The sequence below is a fragment of the Crotalus tigris genome, unplaced genomic scaffold (genome assembly GCF_016545835.1).
Source record: "Crotalus tigris isolate CLP2741 ecotype Arizona unplaced genomic scaffold, ASM1654583v1 scf7180000018590.67127310178:1205815, whole genome shotgun sequence".
NCBI lineage: Eukaryota > Metazoa > Chordata > Lepidosauria > Squamata > Viperidae > Crotalus > Crotalus tigris.
In genome coordinates, this window is record NW_024097092.1 from 249,786 (window position 1) to 276,071 (window position 26,286).

A 26,286-nucleotide genomic window follows, 5' to 3' on the forward strand; every position below is an offset into this window, starting at 1 on the left:
ATTCCTCAGCCAGCTTTGCTGGCTGAGGAATTCTGGGAGTTGAAGTCCACAAGTCTTAAAGTGGCCAAGATCGAGGACCCCTGCTGTAAACAAAGGACGCTTCAGACATGCCATCTAAGATCCCAGTGTTGACAGCCCTGATGCCCTTGGGCGGCCGAGCGAGCCCTCCAAAGCCGTCTGCATTAACAAATGTCTCGCTTAGCATCAAGAGATTCTGGGCTCGGTTGCTGGTCGTTGAGGACCCCCGTTAAGGAATGCAGTTCCCAGCTGGCGAAACCGACAAAACAAAGAATTAACGTTCTGCTCTTTCATGGAAAGCCAAGTTGGCAAAGTTCCGAAGAGGTGAAGGAGGAACATCCTGACGGTGAGGACAATTCACCTGCGGAACGGCCTGCCACCAGACGCTGTGAGTGCTCTGTCACTGGAGGCTTTTAAGAAGGGACTGGACAGCCACTTGTCTGAAATGGGCTAGGCTCTCCTGCTTGAGCAGGGGGTTGGACTAGATGACATCCAAGGTCCCTTCCAGTTCTATTCTGATTGATCGATTGGATGAGACCCAGTGCTGAGGAACGGAACCCATCCCTTTGCCGACGCCTGCTAACGGGCGTTATAAAACCAGAATAAAAACTGCTCACAGCAGCCAGAGCTCAGAAATCGATTTATCTGCAGAACATCCTCTACAGGAGCAGTCTACCTTAAAAGCGGGGACCTGGTCGTGACCTTCCCAGAGGCAGCTACGTGGCCACCGTGAAGTGGGGGATGCTCGGCTAGAGAAGACTTCGGATTACGATTTGCCGGTGTTTCATTCTCTCTTTAACTCTGAGCAAAGGCAGATTTCAACCTGGATCTACTCAATTCTTTTCCCATCTTTTCCCAGATCTTGAGGACAAACCGTCCCGGCTCGCTCTTGCACCCCAAGACCAGCCTGGCACGGCTCTCACGGGCTCCTGGCGAGAGGGTTCAAGGGCCAGACGGAGTGAAAGGGAGGCCGTTTCTCAGCCTGGGAAGAGAGAGGAAGAGAGAGGAGAGATGAAGAAGAAGAAGGGGCTGAGGTCTCCGGGCCAGGAATGCTTCTCCAAGAGAAACACAAACTCTACAAGAGGAACTGTGGACTGCTGTCCTGCCTGGCTGAGGCTTTCCAAGGAGGAGGCAGGCAGGTGGTTGCAGCTGGGAGCTCAGACAGGAATGCCTTCCCACACACGTTGTTTGTTTGACACAGAAAGGCAACAGAGAGTGGGCGGAGGAGCTCCCGCGTGTGCGCACTCACACACACACACACACACACACACACACACATACACCGATGATCATCACCACTTTTACAGTTTTATTGCCTTTCCCAGAAGGGCACCTTTCCCTGCTGTTCCCCAAAGAAAGTACAAAAATCAGATTCGCTTGGAGGCCTGGTGGTGGGCGGCTACCCCCCCCCCCAAGAGGGGCAGCCGGCAAGTCCTTAGGGTCTCCGGGGTGCCCACCTCCCCACGGAGAAGAGGCCGAGGTGTCTCCGCTGCTCTGCCCGAGGAAAGTCAGGACCCCATCACTGCTCCTGTGGAGGAAACACAACCTGTGTTACACCTGCAAGGACCCCCCCCATCCACCCAAAGCGGTGTTGCTCAACCCTGGCAGGTTTATGACGTGGCAGAGGGTCTCCCGATGTGGGGCCGAGACCCTTTCCTGTCTTTTGGGGGGGGGGAAAGCAGGGCAAGGCCAGCTGGGAGCAGAGCTGATCGGTCCCTGGGCCAAGCGCTCTGCTTCTAAAGCCTCCACAAACCCAAAACCTAGGCAGGAGGGGGGGGGCAAATGCTCCCCCTTCATCTTCCCTACTCAGCTGCCCCACAGATGTCTGGGGATGCCAGAAGAGAAAGCATGGAGCCGGGAGGGGGGGGGAAGAATTAATTAGGGGCAGACGGCAAGGAACAATGGAGAAGCCAGGCTGAGGGGAGGAGGGCAAAAAGCCCAGAGCTGTTTCTGTGTTTCCAGACCTCCCACCCCACTCCAGAGTTTGCATCTTTTATCTCCAAATCCCGCTCAGCAGACAATAGAAACCATTTGCCTTTTCTTGGGATGCCAAACCAGAGCCACACATGGACAAGATGGGTGTGCCGTTTTCCCCCCGGGGATGTGGGTTGCCAAGGGCTGGACCCTGAAGCAACAGCAGTAGCAGACTTATATACCGCTTCACAGGGCTTTACAGCCCCCTCTAAGCGGTTTACAGGGTCAGCATATTTGCCCCCAACCATCTGGGTCCTCATTTGACCGACCTCGGAAGGATGGAAGGCTGAGTTGATCTTGAGCTGGTCGGGATCGAACTGCCAAACTGCGGGTGGAATTAGCCTGCAGTACTGCACTCTAACCACTGCACCACCACAGTTTTTCACTGGATTTATTCAGCCCCAGCCTACTCTTTTTTGTCTTATCTTCTGTTGCAGGTAAACTGAGGTGACGGAGTTTATGAAGGCATCAGAGACACGCAGGGATGCCCAGGTGGGTGTCTGCCAGACGACTGAATTAAACGGTCCAGCAGGCGGCCTCCGTTTCCAAGAATTTGCTGACAGGATTGGGAGCTGCTGCTAGCCCCTGGCGTGAGGGGGCTGGTGGAGACTCACCTTGATGAATCTCCCGTGGAGAAGGTAAGGAGACTGGAAGTCATGTTGGCAGTTTGAATACGCCATTCCTAGCCCCATCCCTAAGCCGAAAGCAAGTGGCCAGGTCTTTCCTGAAAGGGAAAGAAAACTGTAGGGAACACAGGCTGCAAAAGGGAACGGCAGAGACAGAGAGAGAGAAAGAGAGGGGGGGAGAGGGAGAGGGAAAGAGAGAGAGGGAGAGAAAGAAAGAGAGAAAGAGAGGGAAAGGGAGAGAGAGAGAGACCAGCAAGGCAAAATCAGGAAGTCTTTGTTGGAGGTGCCTTGAGGGGCCTCACTCTCTTGGCCTTGAGAGGCATTGTGTGAAGTGTTAGTACCACTTTATAAGGCCTTGGTAAGACTACGCTGCATCCAGTTTTGATTGCCACAGTACAAAAAAAGATGTTGAGATTCTAGAAAGAGTGCAGAGAAGAGCAACAAAGATGATCAGGGGACTGGAGGCTAAAACTTATGAAGAATAGTTGCTGGAATTGGGCATGTTTAGTTTAATGAAGAGAAGGACGAGGGGGGACATGATAGCCATGTTCCAGTATCTCAGGGGCTGCCCCAAAGAAGAGGGAGTCAAGCTATTCTCCAAGGCACCTGAAGGCAGGACAAGAAGCAACAGATGGAAACTCATCAAGGAGAGAAGCAACCTGGAACTAAGGAGAAACTTCCTGACAGTGAGGACAATCAAGCAATGGAACAGATGTTGTGGGTACTCCATCACTGAAGGTTTTTAAGAAGAGACTGGACAGCCACTTGTCCGAAATGGTACAGGGTCTCCTGCCTGAGCAGGGGGTTGGACTAGATGACCTCCAAGATCCCTTCCAACTCTGACATTCTGCAGTGCATCTCTTTGACCAGATTTTACTCACTTGTTCGTTTTAATATTAGCTTTTCTCACTTAGATTCGGGGTTTGTTTTTAAAAACATCGAAACCTGGTTAGCTTTCCTGGGCACATGCTAGGGTAGAAGGCCAGGTGTTTGTCGAGGGCTTTGCCAGTCTCCTTGCCGCTCGGCACTACCGTGTGCCCGTAGCCAGCGAGGTTTAAGCATTTCCTCACACTTGTTCACATCAACCATCCAAGGCACACCAAGCGCCCGGAGCAAGGTACGCGCCCAGTTTCTCCTCTCCACAAAAACCACCTCTCTTTTCTCACCAGATTCCTGCCCACCGTAGGTGACGCCAACCTTGCAAGCCTAAACAGAGGGTTGAGGTGAAGCCTGGGAGACACAAAAACCAGCCTGAAAATGGCTGATCCCGTGAAATGGTGGCGAGGAGGGCAGACCTCTGGCTGGCCCCCCCCCCCAGAAAGGGCAGCGGGGCGGCCTGCACCTCCGAGGGCAAAGGTGGTGGTGCGTGCTGACCCCTTGCCCAGCCTTACGTCCTGGTCCGAGGGCCGGAAAGAAAAGCAGAATGAGATGCAGAAGAAAAAAGCTGGACCCCTCCAAGGAGGAGGAGGAGGGGGGGGGGAGAAGGAGGCTGGAGAATACAATCCTCACTCACTTTTGAAGAAGATGACGGAGAAGACCACGCCCAGGCCAAATCCTGCCCCTGGAAAGAAGAGAGAAGGAAGAGTTTAATTGAGGGGAGGGTTTGGCCTTCAAAGCCCTGGGCCAGACTCCTTCAAAGGAAGGTCCTTTGCCCCCTTCCCCACCCTTCACACAAGACCCCCCCCAGCGGCCTCCATGCAGGAGGACGACAGTTATGGTGGATGCCAGCAAGTCCTATGCCTCAAAAAGTTTCAATGTGCCATGGGGAGGGGGAAGGTGTTCCTTGTTCACAACTGCACACCATCTCCATGTTCCCTCTCCCCCTTTCTGGGAGTGCTGCCCCTCCCCAAAAACCGGGTGATGCAAATCCCCCCTCCCCTCTAGCTTTTCTGTGGTTTATTTTCCTGCGTTCTTGTTACCAAGTTAAAGGCTGGCCCAGGAGATGCCCAGCTTCAGTCGAAACAGCTGTGGCAGAAGATGCTCGCTTTAGAGGGGGTGCTGCCCCCCCTCCCCCAAAGGAGGGGAAAGGGAGGCCTGAAGCTGCAGAGAGCAGCGTAGCTCTCTGCCCGCGCTCAGGGACTCTCCGTGGCTTCCCATGCGCCAAGCGGGGCAGCGCAAATGGGCGCCAGCTTGATGGAGGAGATGGCGGACGTGCGGACAGCCCCCCCCGGCTGCTTTGTGGCCTGTTTGCAACCGCCAGAGATGCGATTAAACAATCCAGTCTTCACAGCTCGCAGGTTGTTTCCAGATGCGGCTGGACTGCAAGGCCCTGGGCTGGTTAGGGAGGATGAGAGTTGTGATCCTACACATCTGGCTGGCGGAAGGGTGGACTCCGCCATGAGAGAGAGAGAGAGAGAGAGAGAGAGAGAGAGAGAGAGAGAAAGACAACTGGCGTTGGGCAGACATGTGCTCAAGGACTTGAAAACGCATTCTTGGCTAAGCAGAGAACCACTTTGGGGGATGCTCCGGCCTTGGCAAATATCCAGCTTGGTTTCATCCTCTGAGACAAACTCCTGGCAGTTGTTCTGCCTTGCAACCCCTGGGATTCCAGCTGTGCCGGTCCTGTGTGGAAAGCTGCTGTCCCTGCACATCTGGGCAACGGCACCAAACCCAAAGGCCGGCAGGATTTGGGTCTGGCAGCCAAACAGAGCAAATCAGATCCTTTTCTTATCACTGTTTCCAGATGGAGCAGCTGATGCCGGACTGGGTCTCTGTGTGTGTGTGTGTGTGTGTGTGTGTGTGCGTGTGCGCGCGCGCGTGCTGCTTAAAAACCATTCACCATCTGTGGGGATCAACTGAACGCTCGGCATTCACCTGGTCTGGCCCATTTTGGGAGAGTGATCGCTGAAATTCAGGAAGATAATTATCGCAAGGGCTGGACAGCCAGGCGTTTGTGTAGACCATCTTGGCTTAACAAAAGCTGGTTTTAAACTTACAGCCCCACAACAGTTTGTGAGCCAGGCAGAATTGTTTAAGATGGGCGTCCGTACAAATACGCATTTTGTTTCGTTCAGCTGCAGCTAATGAAAGGAAGGGATTTTGAAAGACATCTCCTTCAAACCAGAAGGCAGCAGAAGAGTGGGATTCAGTGGCCCTGCTGGCTGGGGATGATGGGATTGGAAATCCCAGTGCATCTATAAAAAAAAAGCCCAGTGCTGGGAAGTCTGGGCTAGGGAGTCCTTTCTGTAACACAGTCTTTGTTTGGGTGATCTTCAGATTTCTAATGATTTTTGAACGAGCGGATGGAAAGGAAAAAAGAGGATTTGCTGTCATTTGGGTTTGATGGAAGAGAAAAGAAGATGGAAATATTTTGGGCAAGCTGGAGAATACATGGCAAACAGGACAGGAGCCACGTGACGTGTGACACGCGCACGTTTACTTCTGACCCTGTTTCTAGTTTAGCTTTTGGTCGGTGACTCTCCCACCTTAACACCCTCCTCTTCCTTGGAGGAAAAAAAAAAAAGGCAAGCGGATTCACAATTGCAGAGATTCCTTCATCTTGGCTGGGGAAGGGATCTCGTGATCTCCCAAGGCAGCTGATGGGATCCTGTGCTCTTTGGCTGAGCATCGCCAAGGAAGTGGCAGGGAGCCTGCTTCAACATTTCTGGGAAGAGCCCGGAAAGAAGAATAGCACCAAGTGCCTCTCCACAAATGTTCTGTAAAAGAGAAAAAAAAATCCGCTCTCCTCCACGGCGGCGTGTGGCTGGGAAGCCACCAGGCGATGTCCTGCTTTGGATGCCCCATTTCAGCACCAGACAGCCACTTATTTGAACGGGGGGGGGGGGGATCAGCCAAACAACTTGGGCAGATGTTTCCACTAAACTTTGCACCTCCAGGCCAGCCTTTGACTTTGCGACAATAAAAGATGAAAGGTTTCCTTGCAAACAAAACAGAGGGCAGAGAAGAAGCAGGCAAATAGGACCTTTGGGGGGGGGCGCCCTCCCCACCTATGAAGGCCCCAAGGGAATGGGGGGGAGGAACATTCATTCATTCTCTCTCTCTCTCTCTCTCTCTCTCTCTCTTCCCCCCCTCCCTCTGAAACTCAGCACTTGCTGATTTATAGGCAAGTCAAGAAAAAAACAGCTTGAAAAATCGGAAGCCACGCTTCCCCCAATCCAAGTTTTAAAGGATTTGCAGCTCCCTGGCCGGTCAAACGTTCCTGGACACACACAGTTGTTAACAGTCGGTCGGCCAGGTGCCCCAGAATCTCAAAAACCGCCTCATCTTCCTGAAAGGGAGACCCAACACCACCAGTGGACGATAAGCTACGTGCAGAACTTTTTACTAACAAGCCCTGATCCTTTAACTCAGGAGGGGAGGAATGCCCCCACCCCAATCTCTCAGCAACAGAGCCAGCAAAGCATTGGGGGGAGGGGGGGAGAGAGGCTACCGTGCAGGCAGAGAGAGACCCTGGCAAAGGTTCTGCACGAAACTCAGTCAGACCCAGCAAGCAAAATCAAGGCTGCAGGTTCCTTCAGCTGCATTTGGGGGGGGGGGGAGAGTGCAGAAAACGGAATATTGAATAGAAGAGAGCTGGAAGGGACCTTGGAGGTCTTCTAGTCCAGCCCCCTGCTGAAGCAGGAGAGTTACAACAGTTCATTTAGGGACGGCCCTGAAAAAAGTGACTTATGATCGTTCCCCCCCACTTACGGCTGTTGCAGCATCCCCTATGCCAGGGGTAGGCAGCCTTGGCTCTTTTGTGACTCGTGGACTTCAACTCCCAGAATTCCTGAGTCAGCATGACTCAGCTTGGAAGCCTCTCCCTTTCCCCTCAGCGTGGCTGGCTCAGGAATTCTGGGAGTTGAAGTCCAGGAGTCATGCAGGGGGCCCATAGTTCCCCCATGCTGGCTCAGGAATTCTGGGAGTTGAGGTCCACGTGTCATAAAAAGCCAAGGTTACCCACCCCTGCCCTATGCTCAGGTGATGAAAATTCGGACGCTTGCCAATTGACTCGCATTTATGACGGTCGCAGTGTCCTGGGATGGGGGTCCACGGGATCCCCTTTTGCAACCTTCTGACCAGCAAAGCCAGATTCACTTAACAACCGGGTGACTCACTTATCAACTGCCGTGATTCGCTGAACCGAGGCAAAAAAGGTTGTAAAACGGAGCTGCCTCCCTTAGCGACAGAAATGTTGGGCCCAATTGTGGTCGTACGTTGAGGACTAAATGTATTTAAGGCTGCTTAGAAAGTGGCTTAGAGCTCAGAAAGAAACTCTGAAGAGGGGGATTTCTAGAGGGGACCCCAGCTCTGTTTTCGCCTTGACCTCTGACCTCTAGATACGGATGGATTGTAATAGTAATAGTAGTAAAGTTGGAAGGGACCTTGGAGGTCATCTAGTCCAACCCCCTGCTCGGGCAGGAAACCCTACACCATTTCGGACAAATGGCTGTCCAGTCTCTTCTTAAAAACTTCCAGTGTTGGAGCATTTACTGCTTCTGGAGGCAAGCTGTTCCACTGATTAATTGTTCTCACTGTCAGGAAGTTTCTCCTTAGTTCTAGGTTGCTTCTCTCCTTGATTAGTTTCCACCCGTTGCTTCTTGTCCTGCCTTCAGGTGCTTTGGAAAATAGCTTAATTCCCTCTTCTTTATGGCAGCCCCTGAGATATTGGAATACTGCTATCATGTCCCCCCTTGTCCTTCTCTTCGTTAAACTAGACATACCCAATTCTAGCAACCGTTCCTTATATGTTTTAGCCTCCAGTCCCCTAATCATCTTTGTTGCTCTTCTCTGTACTCTTTCTAGAGTCTCAACATCTTTTTTACATCGTGGTGACCAAAACTGGATGCAGTATTCCAAGTGTGGCCTTACCAAGGCATTGAAGAGTGGTATTAATACTTCACGTGATCTTGATTCTATCCCTCTGTTAATGCAGCCTAGCACTGTGTTGGCCTTTTTGGCAGCTGCAGCACACTGCTGGCTCATATTTAAGTGATTGTCTACTAGGACTCCGAGGTCCCTCTCACAGTTACTACTATTGAGCATGGTGCCACCTATGCTGTACTTGTGCATTTGGTTTTTCTTGCCTAAATGTAGAACCTTGCTTTTTTCACCATTGAATTTCATTTTGTTAGTTAGTGCCCAGTGTTCAAGTCTGTCCAGATCCTTCTGTATCTGAAGCCTGTCTTCTGGAGTGTTGGCTATTCCTGCCAGCTTGGTGTCGTCTGCAAATTTGATGAGTTCCCCATCTATCCCTTCATCCAAATCGTTGATGAAGATGTTGAAGAGTACTGGGCCCAGAACAGAGCCCTGGGGCACCCCACTACACACTTCCCTCCATATAGATGCAGTTCCATTGAGGACCACTCGCTGAGTACGGCCGGTCAGCCAGCTACGGATCCATCTGGTGGTGGTTCTGTCTACCCCACATTTTTCTATCTTGTCAAGTAGTAGGTTGTGATCTACTTTATCAAATGCCTTACTGAAGTCCAAGTAAATTATGTCCACAGCATTCCTCTGATCCACTAATTTTGTCACTTGGTCAAAGAATGCAATAAGAGACCTACAGGCCAATTACCTGCTTACCAACAACATTCAAATTACTAACTGGTGTAGTAGCTGATGCAGTACAACAGCATCTAGTTGAAAACAATCTCTTTCCACCTGAGCAGAAAGGAAACCGCCCCAATAGCAGAGGAACAAAAGATCAACTCCTAATAGACAAAATGATCTTGGAAAACTGCAAGAGAAGGAAGACCAACCTGAATGTGGCATGGATTGACTACAAAAAGGCATTTGACTCTCTGCCACATGACTGGATAATAAAGTGCCTAGAAATAACAGGAGTCAGTAGAAACATCAGAAAATTTGTGCAAAGATCGATGGCACAATGGAAGACACAGTTGCAGATCAATGGTGAGAGGCTGGGAGAGGTTAATATCAAGAGAGGAATATTTCAAGGAGATTCATTATCACCATTACTATTTGTTATTGCACTGTTTCCTCTGTCAACAATACTGAATAACTCAGGACATGGCTATCAAACATCAAAAACATCTGCCAGACTATCCCACCTCCTTTACATGGATGATCTGAAGCTGTATGGAAAAACATCATCTGAAATAGAATCGCTGCTCAACACTGTCCGTATATATAGCCAAGATATTGTAATGGAGTTTGGCTTGGACAAATGTGCCACACTTACTATCAAACAAGGAAAAATAGTGAAAACTGAAGGAATCAAGATGCCCCACGAAAATAACATTAAGAGTCTGGATGAGGAAGAGTACTACAAATACTTGGGTATCCTTCAAGCTGACAACATCAAGCACACTGAAGTCAAGAAAAAGATTAGAGGTGAATACATCAAGAGAGTGAAGAAGATCTTAAAGTCCAAACTCAATGGAGGAAATACCATAAAGGCAATCAACACCTGGGCAATCCAGTCATTAGGTACACAGCTGGAATAGTGGACTGGACTCAAGCAGAACTAAAAGCAATGGATAGGCAGACCAGAAAAATAATGACAATGAATCATGCCCTTCATCCACGCAGTGACATTGATAGACTTTATCTACCAAGGCAAATAGGTGGGCGTGGAATGCTACAAGTACATCAGATGGTTGAAGAAGAAAAAATGGCTTTGGAAGAATATCTGAAGAACAATGATGAAGATGCACTGAAATTAGTATATCAGGAAGGCTTACTAACTACTGGAGAGACCAAACTGGCCTACAAGAAAGACCAAATGAAGAACAGAATAGAGGCATGGGAAGACAAAGCACTACATGGCCAATACATGAAAAAAATAGCTGGGAAAGCAGATAATAATAAAACCTGGCAATGGCTAAGAGCAGGAAAATTGAAGAAAGAGACCGAGGGACTAATTCTGGCTGCACAAGACCAAGCCTTAAGGACAAATGCATACAAAGTCAAAATTGAGAAGACAGCAACAGACAGTAAGTGCCGCCTATGCAAAGAAGCTGAAGAAACAGTGGACCACTTGGTAAGCTGTTGCAAGAAGATTGCACAGACTGATTACAAGCAGCAGCATGACAAAGTAGCAACAATGGTGCATTGGAAGATTTGCAAAAAATATCATTTGCCTGTAAGCAAAAACTGGTGGGATCATAAAATAGAGAAAGTCATAGAAAATGATAAAATTAAACTGCTCTGGGACTTCAGAATTCAAACAGACAAGCACCTGCAACATAACACCCCAGACTTAACAATTGTCGATAAGAAAGACAAAAAAGTCTGGATAGTGGACGTGGCAGTGCCTGGAGACAGCAGAATAGAAGAGAAAGAACTGGAGAAGTAACAAAATACAAAGACCTACAAATAGAAATAGAAAGACTGTGGCAAAAGCAAGCAAGGGTAGTACCAATAGTCATAGGCTCCTTGGGTGCAATCCCAAAACAACTGGAGCACCACTTGAACACCATTGGCATTGACAAATTCGCTATTAGTCAATTGCAAAAGGCGGCCTTATTAGGAACTGCTTCCATCCTGCGACGATATCTGTAATACCATCAAACATCCACATCTGCCTATCCCAGGCCCTGAGTAAGGACTCGATAGGTAGACAAAATGCCATATCCAGTCTGAAATCTGGCTGTGCAATGATCAATAATAATAATAATAATAGTAATAATAAACATAACACCCCAGACTTAACAATTGTCGATAAGAAAGACAAAAAAGTCTGGATAGTGGACATGGCAGTGCCTGGAGACAGCAGAATAGACGAGAAAGAACTGGAGAAGATAACAAAATACAAAGTCCTACAAATAGAAATAGAAAGACACTGGCAAAAGCAAGCAAGGGTAGTACCAATAGTCATAGGCTCCTTGGGTGCAATCCCAAAACAACTGGAACACCACTTGGACACCATCATCGGCATTGACAAATTCGCTATTAGTCAATTGCAAAAGGCGGCCTTACTAGGAACTGCTTCCATCCTGCGACGAGATCTGTAATACCATCAAACATCCACATCTGCCTATCCCAGGTCCTGGGTAAGGACTCGATAGGTAGACAAAATGCCAAATCCAGCCTGAACATCCGGCTGACTGTGCGATGATCCATAATAATAATAATAATAATAATAATAGTAGTAGTAGTAGTAAATAATAATAATAATAATAATAATAATAATAATAATAATAATAATAATAATACAACTCCGGTCTGATTTATAACTCCACCCAGAAGGAAGCTAGCAAAGGGAATGATTAAGGATGGCTCTGTTTAACTCCCCCCTCCCCAGGGTCTTTGTGAAACCTGGGTGGGGGTACCAATTCTCTCTCCACATGTTCATCTAAACAAGGTCACCAGGATATTTCGGGGGGGGGGGGGCAACCAGCTCCCCAAATCTGAACTGCCTCCTTCAACACCATGGGGTTACTCAGGTAAGGGTGTAAGTCTATACAAATGCTGTATATAGTACGTTTAAAAGGGTGTTATGAGTGTGTGCACTTTCAGAGCAAGCAATTCAATTTCACTTTTTATGAGTGCCAGGGTGCACACAGTAAAAAAAAAAATGATAATAAAGGTTATCTGTCTATCTATTTTTTGTCTGTTTATTAATAGTCAGAAAGGTAGCTGAATGATATATTAATATTTTTTAGGGCAGAAAAAGCCCTCTCACAGGCTATCTACATTTCTCTCTCTCTCTCTCTCTCTCTCTCTCTCTCTCTCTCTCTCTCTCTCTCTCTCTCCCTCCCTCCCTCCCTCCCTCCCTCTCTCTCTCTCTCTCTCTCTCCAGTTCTTTTAGTGACCGTTCAAAGTTACAACGGCACTGAAAAAAGGGACTTAGGGCCGTTTTTTCACAGTTACAACCTTTGCATCCTCCCCAAGGTCACGTGATCAAAATTCAGACGCTTGGCAACTGGTTCATACTTACGACGGTCGCAAAGTCCGGGGGTCCCCTGATCCCCTTTTGCGACGTTCCGCGGACAAAGTCAATGGGAAATCAAGATTCACTTAACAACCGGGTTGCTAACTTAACTGCAGTGATTCACTTAACAACTGAGGTCAGGAAGGTCATAAAATGGGGCCAAGCTCACGTAGCAAATGTCTCACTTAAAGACATAAATTTCGGGCTCAATTGTGGCCGCTAAGTCGAGGACTACCTGTATCTATATCAAAGTTACAAGGGCACTGAAAAAATTGATACACGTTTTTACACTCCTCGACTTACGACTATCATTGAGCCCAACGTAAGCAAAGCATTTATTAAGTGAATTGGCTCCATCTTAGGAGCTTTCTTGCCACAGCTTTGAATCACCGCACTTGTTTGTTGCACAATTGTGAAGGGAATCTGGCTTCCCCACTTGTAAGGGGATCACGTGAGACTGTCATAAATACGAGTCATAAATACGAGCGCCTGAATTTCAATCACACCATCAGGAAGATGCTGCAACGGTTGTGTAAAAAAAAACACCACGATCATTAGTCCCTTTTTTTTCACTTTTGTTGTAACTCCGGTCACTAAATGAACTGTTAAGTCAAGGACTAGCGGTAGGTGGTTCAATGCCAGCCCTGTCTATAATGCTAATGGAGAACCGAGTAGGGCAGGGGTGGGCAACCATGGCTCTTTTATGACTCGTGGACTTCAACTCCCAGAATTCGTGAGCCAGCATGAGGGAACTATGGCCCCCTTCATGACTCGTGGACTTCAACTCCCAGAATTCCTGAGCCAGCCATGCTGAGGGGAAAGGGAGAGGTTTCCAAGCTGAGCCAGGCTGGCTGAGGAATTCTGGGAGTTGAAGTCCACCAGTCATAAAAGAGCCAGGGTTGCCTACCTCTGGCCTAGGCTTAGGCCGCTTTCTGACTCGTGAACTTCAACTCCCAGAATTCCTGAGCCAGCCTGGCTCAGCTTGGAAGCCTCTCCCTTTCCCCTCAGCATGGCTGGCTCAAGAATTCTGGGAGTTGAAGTCCACCAGTCATGAAGGGGACCATAGTTCCCTCATGCTGGCTCAGGAATTCTGGGAGTTGAAGTCCACCAGTCATAAAAGAGCCAAGGTTGCCTACCCCTGGAGTAGGTTTTAGTGGGAAGAATCCATGGATCCCGGATCAGCGAGCAAAGCTGCAGTTAAAAAAAAAAACAGTCTGGAAAGGTTTCTGAACCCTGGCAGGCTCTCTTCTGCAATTGCCCAACGCAGCTGCGACTCTCCCAGGCTCAGCAACGAGCAGAGGCAGACAAGCCACGGACTCCAAAGTGTGACACCATCTTGAATGCAAATTAAACCTGAATCATGCATGTTCCTTTAAGGCGTTAACAGCCTCTGGAACAGAAGTGGCCCCTGGCCAAGAAGGGTGAGATAAGCAGCGGCTGGCAACAGTCAAAAGGGGACCGTTGCCCAACCCAGGGGTTGACATTCACCCAGGCAGGACCGTGCAGGCCCCAATGTGTCAGGTATTGCCCGACAGCAGAATTGAGGGGCGTTGGGTTCTTCCCCTCTTCTCCCCACTGCAGGAAATGAGGCTGGTGGTCTTTTCTGCCTGTACCCCGACATCGCAAGGATTCGATGCCAGGTTAAAGCCGCCTTCGTCTCTCTTGATTTGAGCTCGGGGAAAAGAGAGCCCTGGGACTGAGCAACTGACCGGAAATAAAACACGGCACCTCCAAAACTTTAAAAGGATAACTTTCTCCTCTTCCTGCGCGAATATCTAGATTCGAAGGATCGGTTCTGCCTTTGTTTGGCGTCAGCAAATGGCGGCATCTGACATTCCCAAGACTCTCTGAGTATTAAGGAGGGCTTAGAAATTACTCGTCAAACAGGGCGACGCTGGTTTACGCTTAGGTCTGCAATGCAGCCGTGGCACCCTGCACACATGCATTATTTGCCGGGTACAGCTGAAATCAGCATATCGCTCCCGTTTGTGCTCGGGGCCAAAAGCCCTTGTGCCCAAACATGATGCCAGGCCAAATCAGTGGGCGCTGAGAAATTCCTGCCCGGCACTTTTGGCTAGGAAAAGGCAGGCGTGCTGGTTACGCAACGGGGGACCTGCTCTTCAAAACAAGCCCAGGGATTCAGCAGAAGCGTGGTTGAGACGAGGACACGGCGAAGATCGGCAGGTTACGCCAGGTTAAATGGATGGGGTTGCGCCGCCAAGAATTGCCTATTGAGAGCAATTATTCATGTCTCCTGTGGGCTTACCGGATCACACATTAGATAATTTCTCCCTGTCTGCTTAAGCAAGATTCTTCTGACTCATGAGAAGCTGCTTGGGGGGAGGGGGCGGGCACAGGTAGCAGCCAAGGGTACTGATGGTCCATGAACACCTCCCTTGGCACCTACCAGCTTCTTGGCCAATCCCATTTCTTGGAGTTATTAAAAACAATCTCTTCTAACAACCACAGAAACCAAGAACGAAGCACGCGGCAGCTTATCCCTGTTGTATTTTGGTTTACTGATATGCCACCAGCCTAGGGGAAAGGCCAACGGTCGGCAAATTAGGATTATACGAGCCTTGGCACCTAGGGGGAAGGCAGACACAGAGGATGGCACCCACTGATTTGGCCTGGCATCATGTTTAGGCACAAGGGTTTTGGCCCCCAGGGAGCGATATGCTGGTTTCATTTTGATAAACTGGAGCTTGCACGCTTCTAAAAGGGCTGCAAACGGACCTCCAGCATGTTTTCGCATTTTAAAATCTGCCTACGGTCTGCCCCCCCCAAATCAGGAACCCTGTTTTCTTAGATCCTTGATCACCTATATATCAAGCTTCTTCTCACCCAGACTGCCTCCTCCACCTGTTCGCTTAATGTCTAATTATTACTTGCACAGGAGAGAGACAAATTGTAATTACCCTGCATCAATCAGATATTACGTTATTTGCAATTCAAAGCAGCCGTAGTGCCTTTTTTCTCCCCCTTGTTGCAGATAAACAAGTTTTATAATACGAAACTTGAAACTGTGGGAAGGAGCTGCTGGCTTGCAGTTAGACGCTTTGCCATCCCTGCCAACTCAGAGACGGCGGTGTGTGCGCCAAGGGCATCTTAGGCAATTTCCTCCAAAGGGTTTGGTGCCCAACCCATCTGCCAGCCCATGGCAGCGAGGAGTAAGGGGCGAGACGCACGGGGCATCAAGGAGAGGCACACGCTGGCTGGAGGGGGATCTTTGTGGCCCTGGGCTTTGCAAACATTTCAGACATTGGCTGTAGGAATGAGACTGCTTGAAGTAAGGGAAATTTTGAGGTTGGGATTTAAACTTTAAAAGGATAATGCAACAGACGGGTGAGGTTAAGAAACTGAGGGAAGAGAGATGGATGTGGAGTCAAGAACAGATTTTGCCGGTTAATTTTCAGAGCAGTTCGGCGTTTGGGGCTGAAACGTCAATATTTCAGCCCTTCATAGCTCCTATCTCCATTTTCATCTAGGTCCAGAATAAGATTTTTCCACACGGCCTTCAAAAGTTCCCACTGAGAAAGTCGTTAAACCAAGGGTCTTCAAACTTGGCCCTTTTATGACCTGTGGACTTCAACTCCCAGAATTCCTCACCTGGCTAAGGAATTCTGGGATTTGAAGTCCACAAGTCATAAAAGGGCCAAGTTTGAAGACCTCCGAGTTAAACTAAATGCCAGACACTCAAGGTGTATTCCCTGAGCATCCCAGCTCCTTATTTACTCAAGCCAGCCCAGCCCACTGCCTCTGTCATGTTTAATTTTGCCTCTGCTAGGACTCATCTGGGTGGGTTTAAGGCAGTGGTTCTCAACCTTTTTAATGCCGCGACCCCCAACCGGTCGTTAAGTCAAGGACTACTCAACCGGTCGTAAGTCGAGGACTACTCAACGGGTGCAGCACCGTTTGCAGAATGGGACTTTTGGCGGGCTCAGCAAGGCAGACACAGCTTGGACAATTCCTATTGGCACAGCTAAGGAAAAGGGGGGGAAAAATGGCGGACTGCGTTGTTTGGCGACCCCTGTGAAATGGTCGTTCGACCCCAAATGGGGTCCCGACCCACAGGTTGAGAACCACTGGTTTAAGGTGAGGCAGCTTTGTCCTACAGGTATGTCTATAACAGGGGTCCCCAATCTGTGGGCCATAGCCCACTAGGGGTTTGCAACCAGACTGCAGAAATGACCAGCCAATGCTCGCCTGCGCACGTCCTCACTTGCACAACAGCAAGCCAGGGTGCGCACTCTATTTAAGTGAATGGCATGTTAGCTGTTTGGTCAAATGGAGCTGTGTGTGCTTGCTGGGTGCTTCCACAGAACCTTCCCCTCTTCTCCCACGCTGGTCCGCAAAGCCGGAAATGTTGGGGAACGCTGGTCTAAGCAGCTTCCTTCCGCCCTAATCATTGGTTCAGGCTGAAGAGATCAGGAGCTTCAAAATTTCCAGAGAGCTCCAGGTTGTTTTCAAGTGGAACGTGAGCAGGAGATGCCAAAGGTGCTTTTTCACGAGGCAACTGGACTTTCTTCTTTTTTCTTTGAAGACATTTTGCTTCTCGTCCAAGAAGCTTCTTCAGCTCTGATCCAGCTCTCCTTGGATGAGAAGCAAAACGTCTTGAAAGAAAAAACAAGAAAAAGCATCTTTGGGATAACTATGATCTGGATGACTGAGAATCTCCATAGACAGCGAGCAGGAGACACACACCATCTCTTGATCATTCAGGCTTTTACGTGCAATTAAAGTCATTTGACAGAAAAGCATCATAAATTTTTTGGGGGGAGGGGAACTGTTCCCTATTAGATAACTGCCTTAAGCAGGCATACTACATATTTCAACAGCATCCTTCCTTAACTGAAAGCTAACCAAGGAGAGAAGCAACCTAGAACTAAGGAGAAATTTCCTGATAGTGAGAACAATTAACCAGAGGAACAACCTGCCTCCAGAAGCGGTGAATGCTCCCACACTGGAAGTTTTTAAGAAGAGACTGGACAGACATTTGTCTGAAATGGTATATGGTTTCCTGCCTGAGCAGGGGGTTGGACTAGATGACCTCCAAGGTCCCTTCCAACTTTATTATTATTATTATTACTACAGGGAGTTCTTGACTTGCAACCTTTCATTCAGTAACTGTTCAAAGCTACAATGGCACTGAAAAAAAGTGAGATGATTGTTTTCCACCTTTACAACTGCTGCTGCATCCCCCACGGTCACGTGACCAAAGTTCAGACACTTGGCAACTGGTTCATATTTGTGACGGTTGCAGCGTCCCGGGTTCAGGCGATCAAATTTTTGCGACTTTCTGATATGCAAAGTCAATGGGGAAGCCAGATTCACTTTATGACCACACAATTCCCTTAATAAGTGCACAGATTTGCTTAACAATTGTGGCAAGGTCATAAAATGGGCAAGACTCACCACTGTCTCAGGGTTAGAAATTTGGGGCTCAACTCGTAAGACAAGGACTACCTGCAGCTGTTTGGACAAAGAAACACCAAGCATAGGAAAATACTAAACCCTTTAACCCCTAGATAGGTTTCATGCTTTTTTCATGTAAACATACTTCATACGTCAACAAATAACATCAGCAGCTAAAATCCCTAAATCATCTAAACATTGGCTGGGTGACTTTGGGCCAGTCTCTCTCTCTCTCTCTCTCTCTCTCTCTTTCTTTCTTTCTTTCTCTCTTTCTTTTTCTCTCTCTCTCTCAGCCCAACCCACCTTGTTTTGGGAACATAGGAGGAAGGAGGAGTATTAGATATGTTTGCTTCCTTGAGTTATTTATAAAAAGACAGGATAAAACAATAACAACAATAATGGAGATGCCTGATTTTGAAAAGCAGATTGTTACTATATTTTTATGCTCACACGTGTTTTTTTTAAATATTGCAGAATGTCAGAAAGCCCTTTTTTTTTTTAGCAAAAAGGGTGAGGCTAAAAAGGGCTTTTTGGGGGGACCCTGCTCAAGATGCAGTCCTAAATGGAGGAAGGGGCAGAGGTTTTGCAAGGGCTCAGCCTGGAGGCACCCCCCCCCAAGAGGGAGATGCTGAGCACTCCTATTTCCCACGTAAAAAGCCCATCCTAAGCAGCCTCTGGAGGGGGGGTTGTTTGCAAATGGCTTTTAAAATCGCTTTTGCAAAGTGGGGTGCAGCCATCTCCTCCTCCCCATTTCAGGGCTTCCGCAAAGGGGCTTCCACCTTTTTAAAAACATGCATTTTTGCAAGCATGCAGGGCGAGCGGGGGGTGGGGCTTGGGTGAGGCTGCCCCATTGCAAGATCAGGGAGAAAGGGGTCAGCCCCAGACCAGGCCTCCCCCACTTACTGCCCCCTCCCCTGTCTCCTGCTCCCCCCCCCAGTCCCCTCACCCAGCTTGACGGCGGAGTCAGCCAGACAACGGTCCCATTTCCTCCCTAGATCGCCCTCCGACGCCATCTTGGCCGCTACCCGCCTCCGCTGTCAGTCAAGAGTCCTCCCGCCTCCCCGGGCGAAAGTCTCGCGAGAGCTGCGTCCGCCCCGTCGCCAACCCAGCCGTCCTCGCGAGAGCTTGAAAGGATGAGGTGGGGAAAAACGTTAAGAGGGCGCTTTTGGTTTTCCTTTTTCTCCGTCCCGCTTCCGGGCGTCTGTTGCCAAGGGCAACCAAGGGTACCCCTGGCAACCTGGTGCTCATTTTGACCTTGGGCAAAGTAGGCCCGAAAGGCGTACAGGGCCAGCCTAATACGGGGAAATCCATTGGCATCCCCCTCTTCTGGGGGTGCAGACCTTCCTGGATCTTTTGATTTATTATTTTATTGATTCTGTTATTGTATTATATTGACCACTTTGATCCCTCTTTCTATAATCCAGGGGTCTTCCAACTTGGCCCTTTTATGACTTGTGGACTTCAACTCCCAGAATTCCTTGGCCAGCATGCTTGGCTGAGGAATTCTGGGCGTTGAAGTCCACAAGTCATAAAAGGGCCAATTTTAGTGGTGACATTTCTGAAGTGTGAGAAAGAGCTGGGAATAAGTTCCCCCCAGATTGATCCCTGCCTTTTGGGTCGGTGTTTCTTGAGTCAGCTGGGTGGACTTCAACTCCCAGAATCCCCCAGCCAGCATTGATGGGAGTTGAAATCCATTGATCTTGGCTGGGGAATTCTGGGAATTGAAGTCCACCCAGCTTAATGAGGCTGAGGCTGGGACACACAAAGCTTCAGTGAAATTAAACCATGGGGTTTCTGCCAAACCACCATTGGCTGAGTCTGAAAGATCGTGATTTTAGAACAAATAATCAAGGATGGTGATACTTTGGCTGTACTTTCAGATGTTCCTTCCCATAGGGTAGGAATGAAAGTAACTTGAAAGTAACAAAGTGCCCACAATTACCCAATAAATCGGAAAAGATTTTTCAGTACTCTTAGATCTAATTACTGCCATCTTTCAGCTTTTCGAAGAAAGTGTGTTTGAAGGTTAAATTTACTTCTTTTAAAACAAATAAAAGCACCAATGTGGGTAAGACCACACACTGATATTTGAGAGCAAGAAATGTTAATAAAACTGTTAAGTCTCCCTCCTTCCTCGTCTGTTATCGGCGGGCTCATCGGGAGAGTTACACTTATAAACATGGAAATTTCTCGCTGCTACGAAAGAAAACCCACACAAATTTGTACAGATCAGGTTGCTCGCTGTGAAAGAAAGAAAAAAAAAACCAGCCAGAATTGCAATTTTTCTTTCATTATTTGACAGCCCTGTGGAAGCCTGATCATGTCAGCTTAATTATGAGAAATGGATTATATTATCCTGAACTTACCTTGACTTTAATGGTGGCGAGGGATACATTCCCCAGCATATCAACTTTTTGTTTCAGAGAAAAATTTCCATCAGATTGTTTCCAAGGTCTGCCTTTTCTCTCCCATGCTCAACCTCTCCCTTTTTGCTTTCATAAAAAGTGATTTTTCTCTGTCTTTTTTGTCCAGGAGTTGGAAACATTTCCCATTAAGAACCCTGATTGCATTTCCTACCCCTTGGGATAAAGTTAATGGAGGAAGAAAAGCCAGACAAAGGTCAGAAGGATTGTGTGTGCGTGTTGATAACAGATAGGCCGGCAGTTAAAACTCATCCAATGTAATTGTAGATATTTATTACGGGATGCCCCACTTTACACAGGTTTTACAAGCACTTTTCATAACACCGAGCCTGAATTACGTAAAAGATTCTGTCTGGCTTAAATGGATTTAAAGGAGGGTGGGAGAAATTCAACAAGGACTAGCCAGAAAGAGCAAAAGGGAATTTTCACATTCAGTCTTGTTTTTCTTTCTTCCCTGTGAACCCTAAATTGCTGGATACAGCAAAATCTGTTGGATTTGCAGCTACATATTCAACTTGGGTCATCCCTATTTCAGTCCAACTGCATGTATGAACTGTCCCACTCAGTCATCTAAAAAAGAAAGACTCCATTTGTTTTTGTCAAGAGTATACTTTACTGAAGCTTAAATGGTTACAGAAGTAGTTTAAGCTGAATCTGAGGTTTCCCATGCAAAACACAAAGGAAAGTCCCTCCCCCATATCCCCGTTATCTGCGAATGTCCAATCAGGTGCTTGTATATTGTTTAGGAAAGAGGTGCTCGGTTTCCAGCTCTGCATATCTTTTCTTGACCGTGGCTGGCTGGACCTTCCCAGAAGGCTCAGCTGGGCTTCCATCCTCCCCTTCTTCCTTACAGTCCAATTGTCACCTCCCCACCCTCCACCATTGCTAGTGTCAGGCTGTCAACTCATGAAGCTTGGATAGGAGAGACGCAGCCATGACAGCATGGAGCTTTTCCACCAGCTGAAATGTACCCTATTAAATAAGAAATGCACAGCATTATGCAGAGGGTTGCAGTTTAAATTGTTAGAATAAAGTTAGCTATTTCAGCCAAGAGGGAAAAAACCCCCCCAAAGTATCTCCTCTGTCATCGCTTTCCCCCTTTCTTCTTCATCCTCCTTTGATTTCATTTATATAAACGTGTCACGATGGAACATAAAACTCAAATGCCTCCTTATTATCTGATGCACCGCACAAAAATCTCCTTAAATGGCCGTGATATTCCTAGGAAAGGTCCTAGAAACCTCGTTCCATTCTGTTTTTCCTTCCGTTCGCTTCGCTGGTTGAACCATTCAGATTTTTTTTTTGTGGGGAAGGGATTAGGGTGGGCAAATCAAGAAAGATGTGACAGGCTTTGAAAACCCTTAAAGGAATGCCAGACAACTCTGTCTTTTTGTTAAAGGCTTTCCCCTGATCTTAAAGGAAAGGAAGCCTTGCTAAAAAAAATAAAATAAAATCCATTTTTACCTAGCTAAGCCTTAGGAAAGGGCATATTGTCACTGACAATGTGATCTCAAATACCCCTGATTAAAGACATATGGATGGGGCTTTGTAAAGGTGTTCAGCTGTCAAACTAACCTTTCTTTTGTTTCGGCACTTTTTCTATAGGGCTTTTATAAAATAAACCTTGCTTGCTCTCTTTTTCTGTATGTATACACACACGCAAGCACACACACACATATATATTGATCATGTTCAATGCACATAGTTGAAAGTTTCTTTAAGCTGTTTTTTAAATTCTTTTTTTTCCCCAACTGAGATGTTCTGCGATGCTTACAACAATTCATTGAAAAGCAGGATGGAACGTCACCTGCCAGATTCTCAGAGCATAATTTGAACGTGAATTTGGACATCAAGGCAGCACAAGAGTTCAGTTTAGTCACGGCCAAATGCAATTTTAATTCAGAAACATGTGCACTGAGTTTTTGAAGGATAAGTCATCCCCCTTAGTGCTCCTTTCTGAACTCATTACCCTGCACAAATCTGTAGTTCAAGGAAAGAGTATTTTCTGTTACCCACGGAGAGACAAGTGATGGGCGGTTTGATTCACTATATATATATAAAAAAAGGATCAAACAGCTGCTTTTTAGTCGTGCCTTTTTTCTTCTGCCTTTACCCCAAATATTTGCATTAAGCTCACAGGCCAAAAAATGTTTGTACTCTCAGCCTGAGGGAAGTAGTTTGAAATGAGGACCAGCTGCTTGTCCGCAACTTTTTATAGGAAGGCTGTGTTTTAAATGATTACATTTGCTGGGCTGAGCGGAAGGCGGACTCAAAGACTTGCTTAGGCAGGATTCAAAGCATGTGCTTGCAGACATGTTCAGATGGCTTACGTAGGCAGCCTCTGCACATTGCATCAATCCATGTTTTGTTTAGCCAAGGATTGCTGGATAAGCATCATTTGGTTGGGTTCACACAGCACACTATAAAACACCCCTTGGGAGAATGCAGAGAAGAACCCATAAACCTTGGTTCTTTCCTAATTGCCGCACAAGGAAGAGTCCTGGAAATTTGTTGCATGGAATAAGACGTGAAGTATTATTTTTATTGATGATGGTTTATATGTCACTCGAAAGCCACTTGATGAAGATTTCTTTTTTTCATCCTAAAAGGCAGAGTACGGTTCAAGTACAAGCTCCGGTTTAGGAGCACAAACCAGGTTTCAACCTAAAGTAAAATGCATCACGTCTGATTGAAATATGTGAAGTCAAGAACATTTTGGCAATTTTAATTCAATATCGCTGGGGATTCTTTTTGAGACCATCACAGATGACCCTGACCCTAACCCTGGTCACAGATCACTGCAGTTGTGAGAACAGGCTTTTACAAGGTGCCCAACCTCCTTATAGGAGTCAGTTAACCCCAAACACCCTGCGTACTCCTGGCTGGGTTTTAGCATCTCCCATGTGCCTCTAGTGTGATTATTGACATGTACGGAAATGAGCCTTAACTGGCTGTGGAATCCTTTGAAATGTGCCTTAGCAACCTGCGAGAAAGGTGAATTGAGGGGAAGGAAGCCTGAAAAACTGTAGCAATTCTGAAATTAGGTGGCATTTATTAGCAGAGGAGGCATAAAGAACCTCAGGCAGGGAACCCTGGCGATTAGAAACATTCAAATATAACGAACTCATTATTCTGGAACCGTGAACTGAGATGTGTTATATATATCTGATCCAGATAGCATAAACTCCACGAAAATGGTTTTAAACAAATATTTATTGTCCAGGAATTCTAAGCAGAGACTTACTTTGCAGTAGATACATCCGGTCATATTCTTATTTGTCCATTCTCGTAGGTAAAAAGGAACAATTCCCCATCTCAGCTAGGCATGGTTACGGTGCTTGATTAAACAAAGGCTTTTACAACCCTGGCTCTAGCCAGGACATCCTGTAATAAACTTTGAAGCCTCTCCCACTGATTAGATAAGATATAGGACTGACTAACAGCTAGACTACATTTCACAGATGCCATCTCTTAAGGAGACATCATTTAACCCTTTAAATGCCAAATGCTCTAACACAGTTCTTAATTCCTAAGCTAGCTATATAACGGACCAGATGGCTAAACTGGTCCAGCACACTCATAAACTCCAGGAAGGAGTGGAATAGAAGCAGGACAGAAAAGCCACGGAAGGACAGAGCCCTATTTTCTATGGGGTCTCCATAAGGGAGATGTCATTAGTTGGAAAAGGTAAATTTGGGGTACCAGGAATTACCGTGAATTCCCGGCTTTCCTGGGTATTTGCAGTGATGGAAAAGGGAACTGTTCCTCCAGGAATTTCCAACTGGGGGTTTCGCCTCTGAGGGTTTTCCTTGTATGTTAAGAGCATCTTGGGTCAGGAAATGGTGATTCCCGTCAGAAAAGGCAGCGTGGTCCACCTCTGGCAGGGGAAGAGCTGAGGCCGCCGAATATGCGAAGGGGATCCACCCCATCTTGAGTGCAGGTTGTGCTTCGTTTGGCAAGCTTACCCCAAAAGGGGCCTTCACTTGTGTTTCTTGCCCTTCACTCTGCAGCAGTTTGTCAAACTTGGCAACTTGGCTGGCTGGGGAATTCTGAAAGATGAAGTCCACACACCTCAAGGTTGCCAATTTTGAGAAACTGCTCTACAGTTTTGGCAGGGAGAAGTCAACTTTCTGTTTCTGCAGATTGATGGGAGCCAAGAAGTGTAGGCTGGTGCATGGGAATTGTAGTCCAGCTCCTGGAGGAATGGCGGGAAATGATTAAACATGGAATCCAATTCATATTTGGGAAGATTCTGAAAAAGATAACCAATGAAACACCTACAGGCATGCAAAGTCATTATTAAAAGCCAACATGGGTTTGTCAAAAACAGATCATGCCAGACAAATCTCATAGCATTCTTTGACCAGGTGACAAAATTAGTGGAGCAGAAGAATGCTGTGGATATAATTTACTTGGACTTCAGTAAGGCATTTGATAAAGTAGATCACAACCTACTATTTGACAAGATAGAAAAATGTGGGGTAGACAGCATCACCACCAGATGGATCCGTAGCTGGCTGACCGGCGTATTCAGCGTGTGGTCCGCAATTGAACTGCATCTACATGGAGGGAAGTGTGTAGTGGGGTGCTGGGTCCAGGGCTCTTCAACATCTTCAACGATTTGGATGAGGGGATGGATAGATGGGGAACTCATCAAATTTGCAGACGACACCAAGCTGGCAGGAATAGCCAACACTCCAGAAGATAGGCTTAAGATACAGGAGGATCTGGACAGACTTGAACACTGGGCACTATCTAACAAAATGAAATTCAGTGGTGAAAAAAGCAAGGTTCTACATTTAGGCAAGAAAAACCAAATGTACAGGTATAATATAGCAGGTACCTTGCTCAATAGTAGTAACTGTGAGAGGGATCTCGGAGTCCTAGTGGAAAATCATTTAAATATGAGCCAGCCGTGTGCTGCAGCTGCCAAAAAGGCCAACACAGTGCTGGGCTGCATTAACAGAGGGATAGAATCAAGATGACGTGAAGTATTAATACCACTTTTCAATGCCTTGGTAAGGCTACACCTGGAATACTGCATCCAGTTTTGGTCACCACGATGTAAAAAAGACGTTGAGACTCTAGAAAGAGTGCAGAGAAGAGCCACAAGGATGATCAGGGGACTGGAGGCTAAAGCATATAAGGAAAGGCTTCTGGAATTGGGTCTGTCTAGTTTAAGGAAGAGAAGGACCAGGGGGGGACAGGATAGCAGTCTCCCAGTATCTCAGGGGCTGCCCCAAAGAAGAGGGAGTCAAGCTATTCCCCAAAGCACCTGAAGGCAGGACAAGAAGCAGCGGATGGAAACTAATCAAGGAGAGAAGCAACCTGGAACTAATAATAATAATAATAATAATAGTAAAGTTGGAAGGGACCTTGGAGGTCATCTAGTCCAACCCCCTGCTTGGGCAGGAAACCCTACACCATTTTGGACAAATGGCTGTCCAGTCTAAGGACAGTGAGAACAATTAACCAGCGGAACTACCTGCCTCCAGAAGCTGTGGATGCTCCAACACTCTTTTAAGAAGAGACTGGACAGCCATTTGTCCGAAATGGTGTAGGGTTTCCTGCTTGAGCAGAGGGTTGGACTAGATGACCTCCCAACGTTATCACCATCAATAATAATAATAATAATAATAATAATAATAATAATAATAATAATAGTTATTATTATTATTTATAAACCATTCCTCCGCCACATCTCTTCTTCTCACACCCCCTTCCGTATGTAGATGGTCCCTCCCGTCCTTCTGGCACACAATTCCCCCCCCCCCCAATCCGCTGGCACTCCAATGGACCTTCCCACCGCCCTCCTCCCCGAGCGCGCAGGCGCGGGGTGGCCTCCCGCTCCATACTTGGCGATGCCCGGCGAGCGGCCCTCCGATTGGCTCGGTGTGGCGCGAGGGGGAGGGGGAGGAAGAATGGGAGGGTCTCCCCGCGCTCGCTCGCGCGCGCGCTGGCTGACCCGGATGTGCAACTGCTAGGCAACGGC

At 47.5% G+C, this 26,286-nt stretch overlaps 1 protein-coding gene across 1 annotated transcript; it reads right to left on the reverse strand.

The window, feature by feature from the left end:
* Positions 1–1,306: 1,306 nt before the first annotated feature.
* Positions 1,307–18,946, reverse strand: MICOS10 (mitochondrial contact site and cristae organizing system subunit 10). Its single transcript, XM_039355039.1, has 4 exons — positions 18,818–18,946; positions 4,132–4,179; positions 2,607–2,716; positions 1,307–1,546 (listed from the first exon to the last, which is right to left on the reverse strand). Exons 1-4 carry the CDS (start codon positions 18,882–18,884, stop codon positions 1,538–1,540), a joined length of 234 nt encoding a protein of 77 aa, XP_039210973.1. The 5' UTR covers positions 18,885–18,946; the 3' UTR covers positions 1,307–1,537.
* Between the last annotated feature and the right edge of the window lie 7,340 nt (positions 18,947–26,286).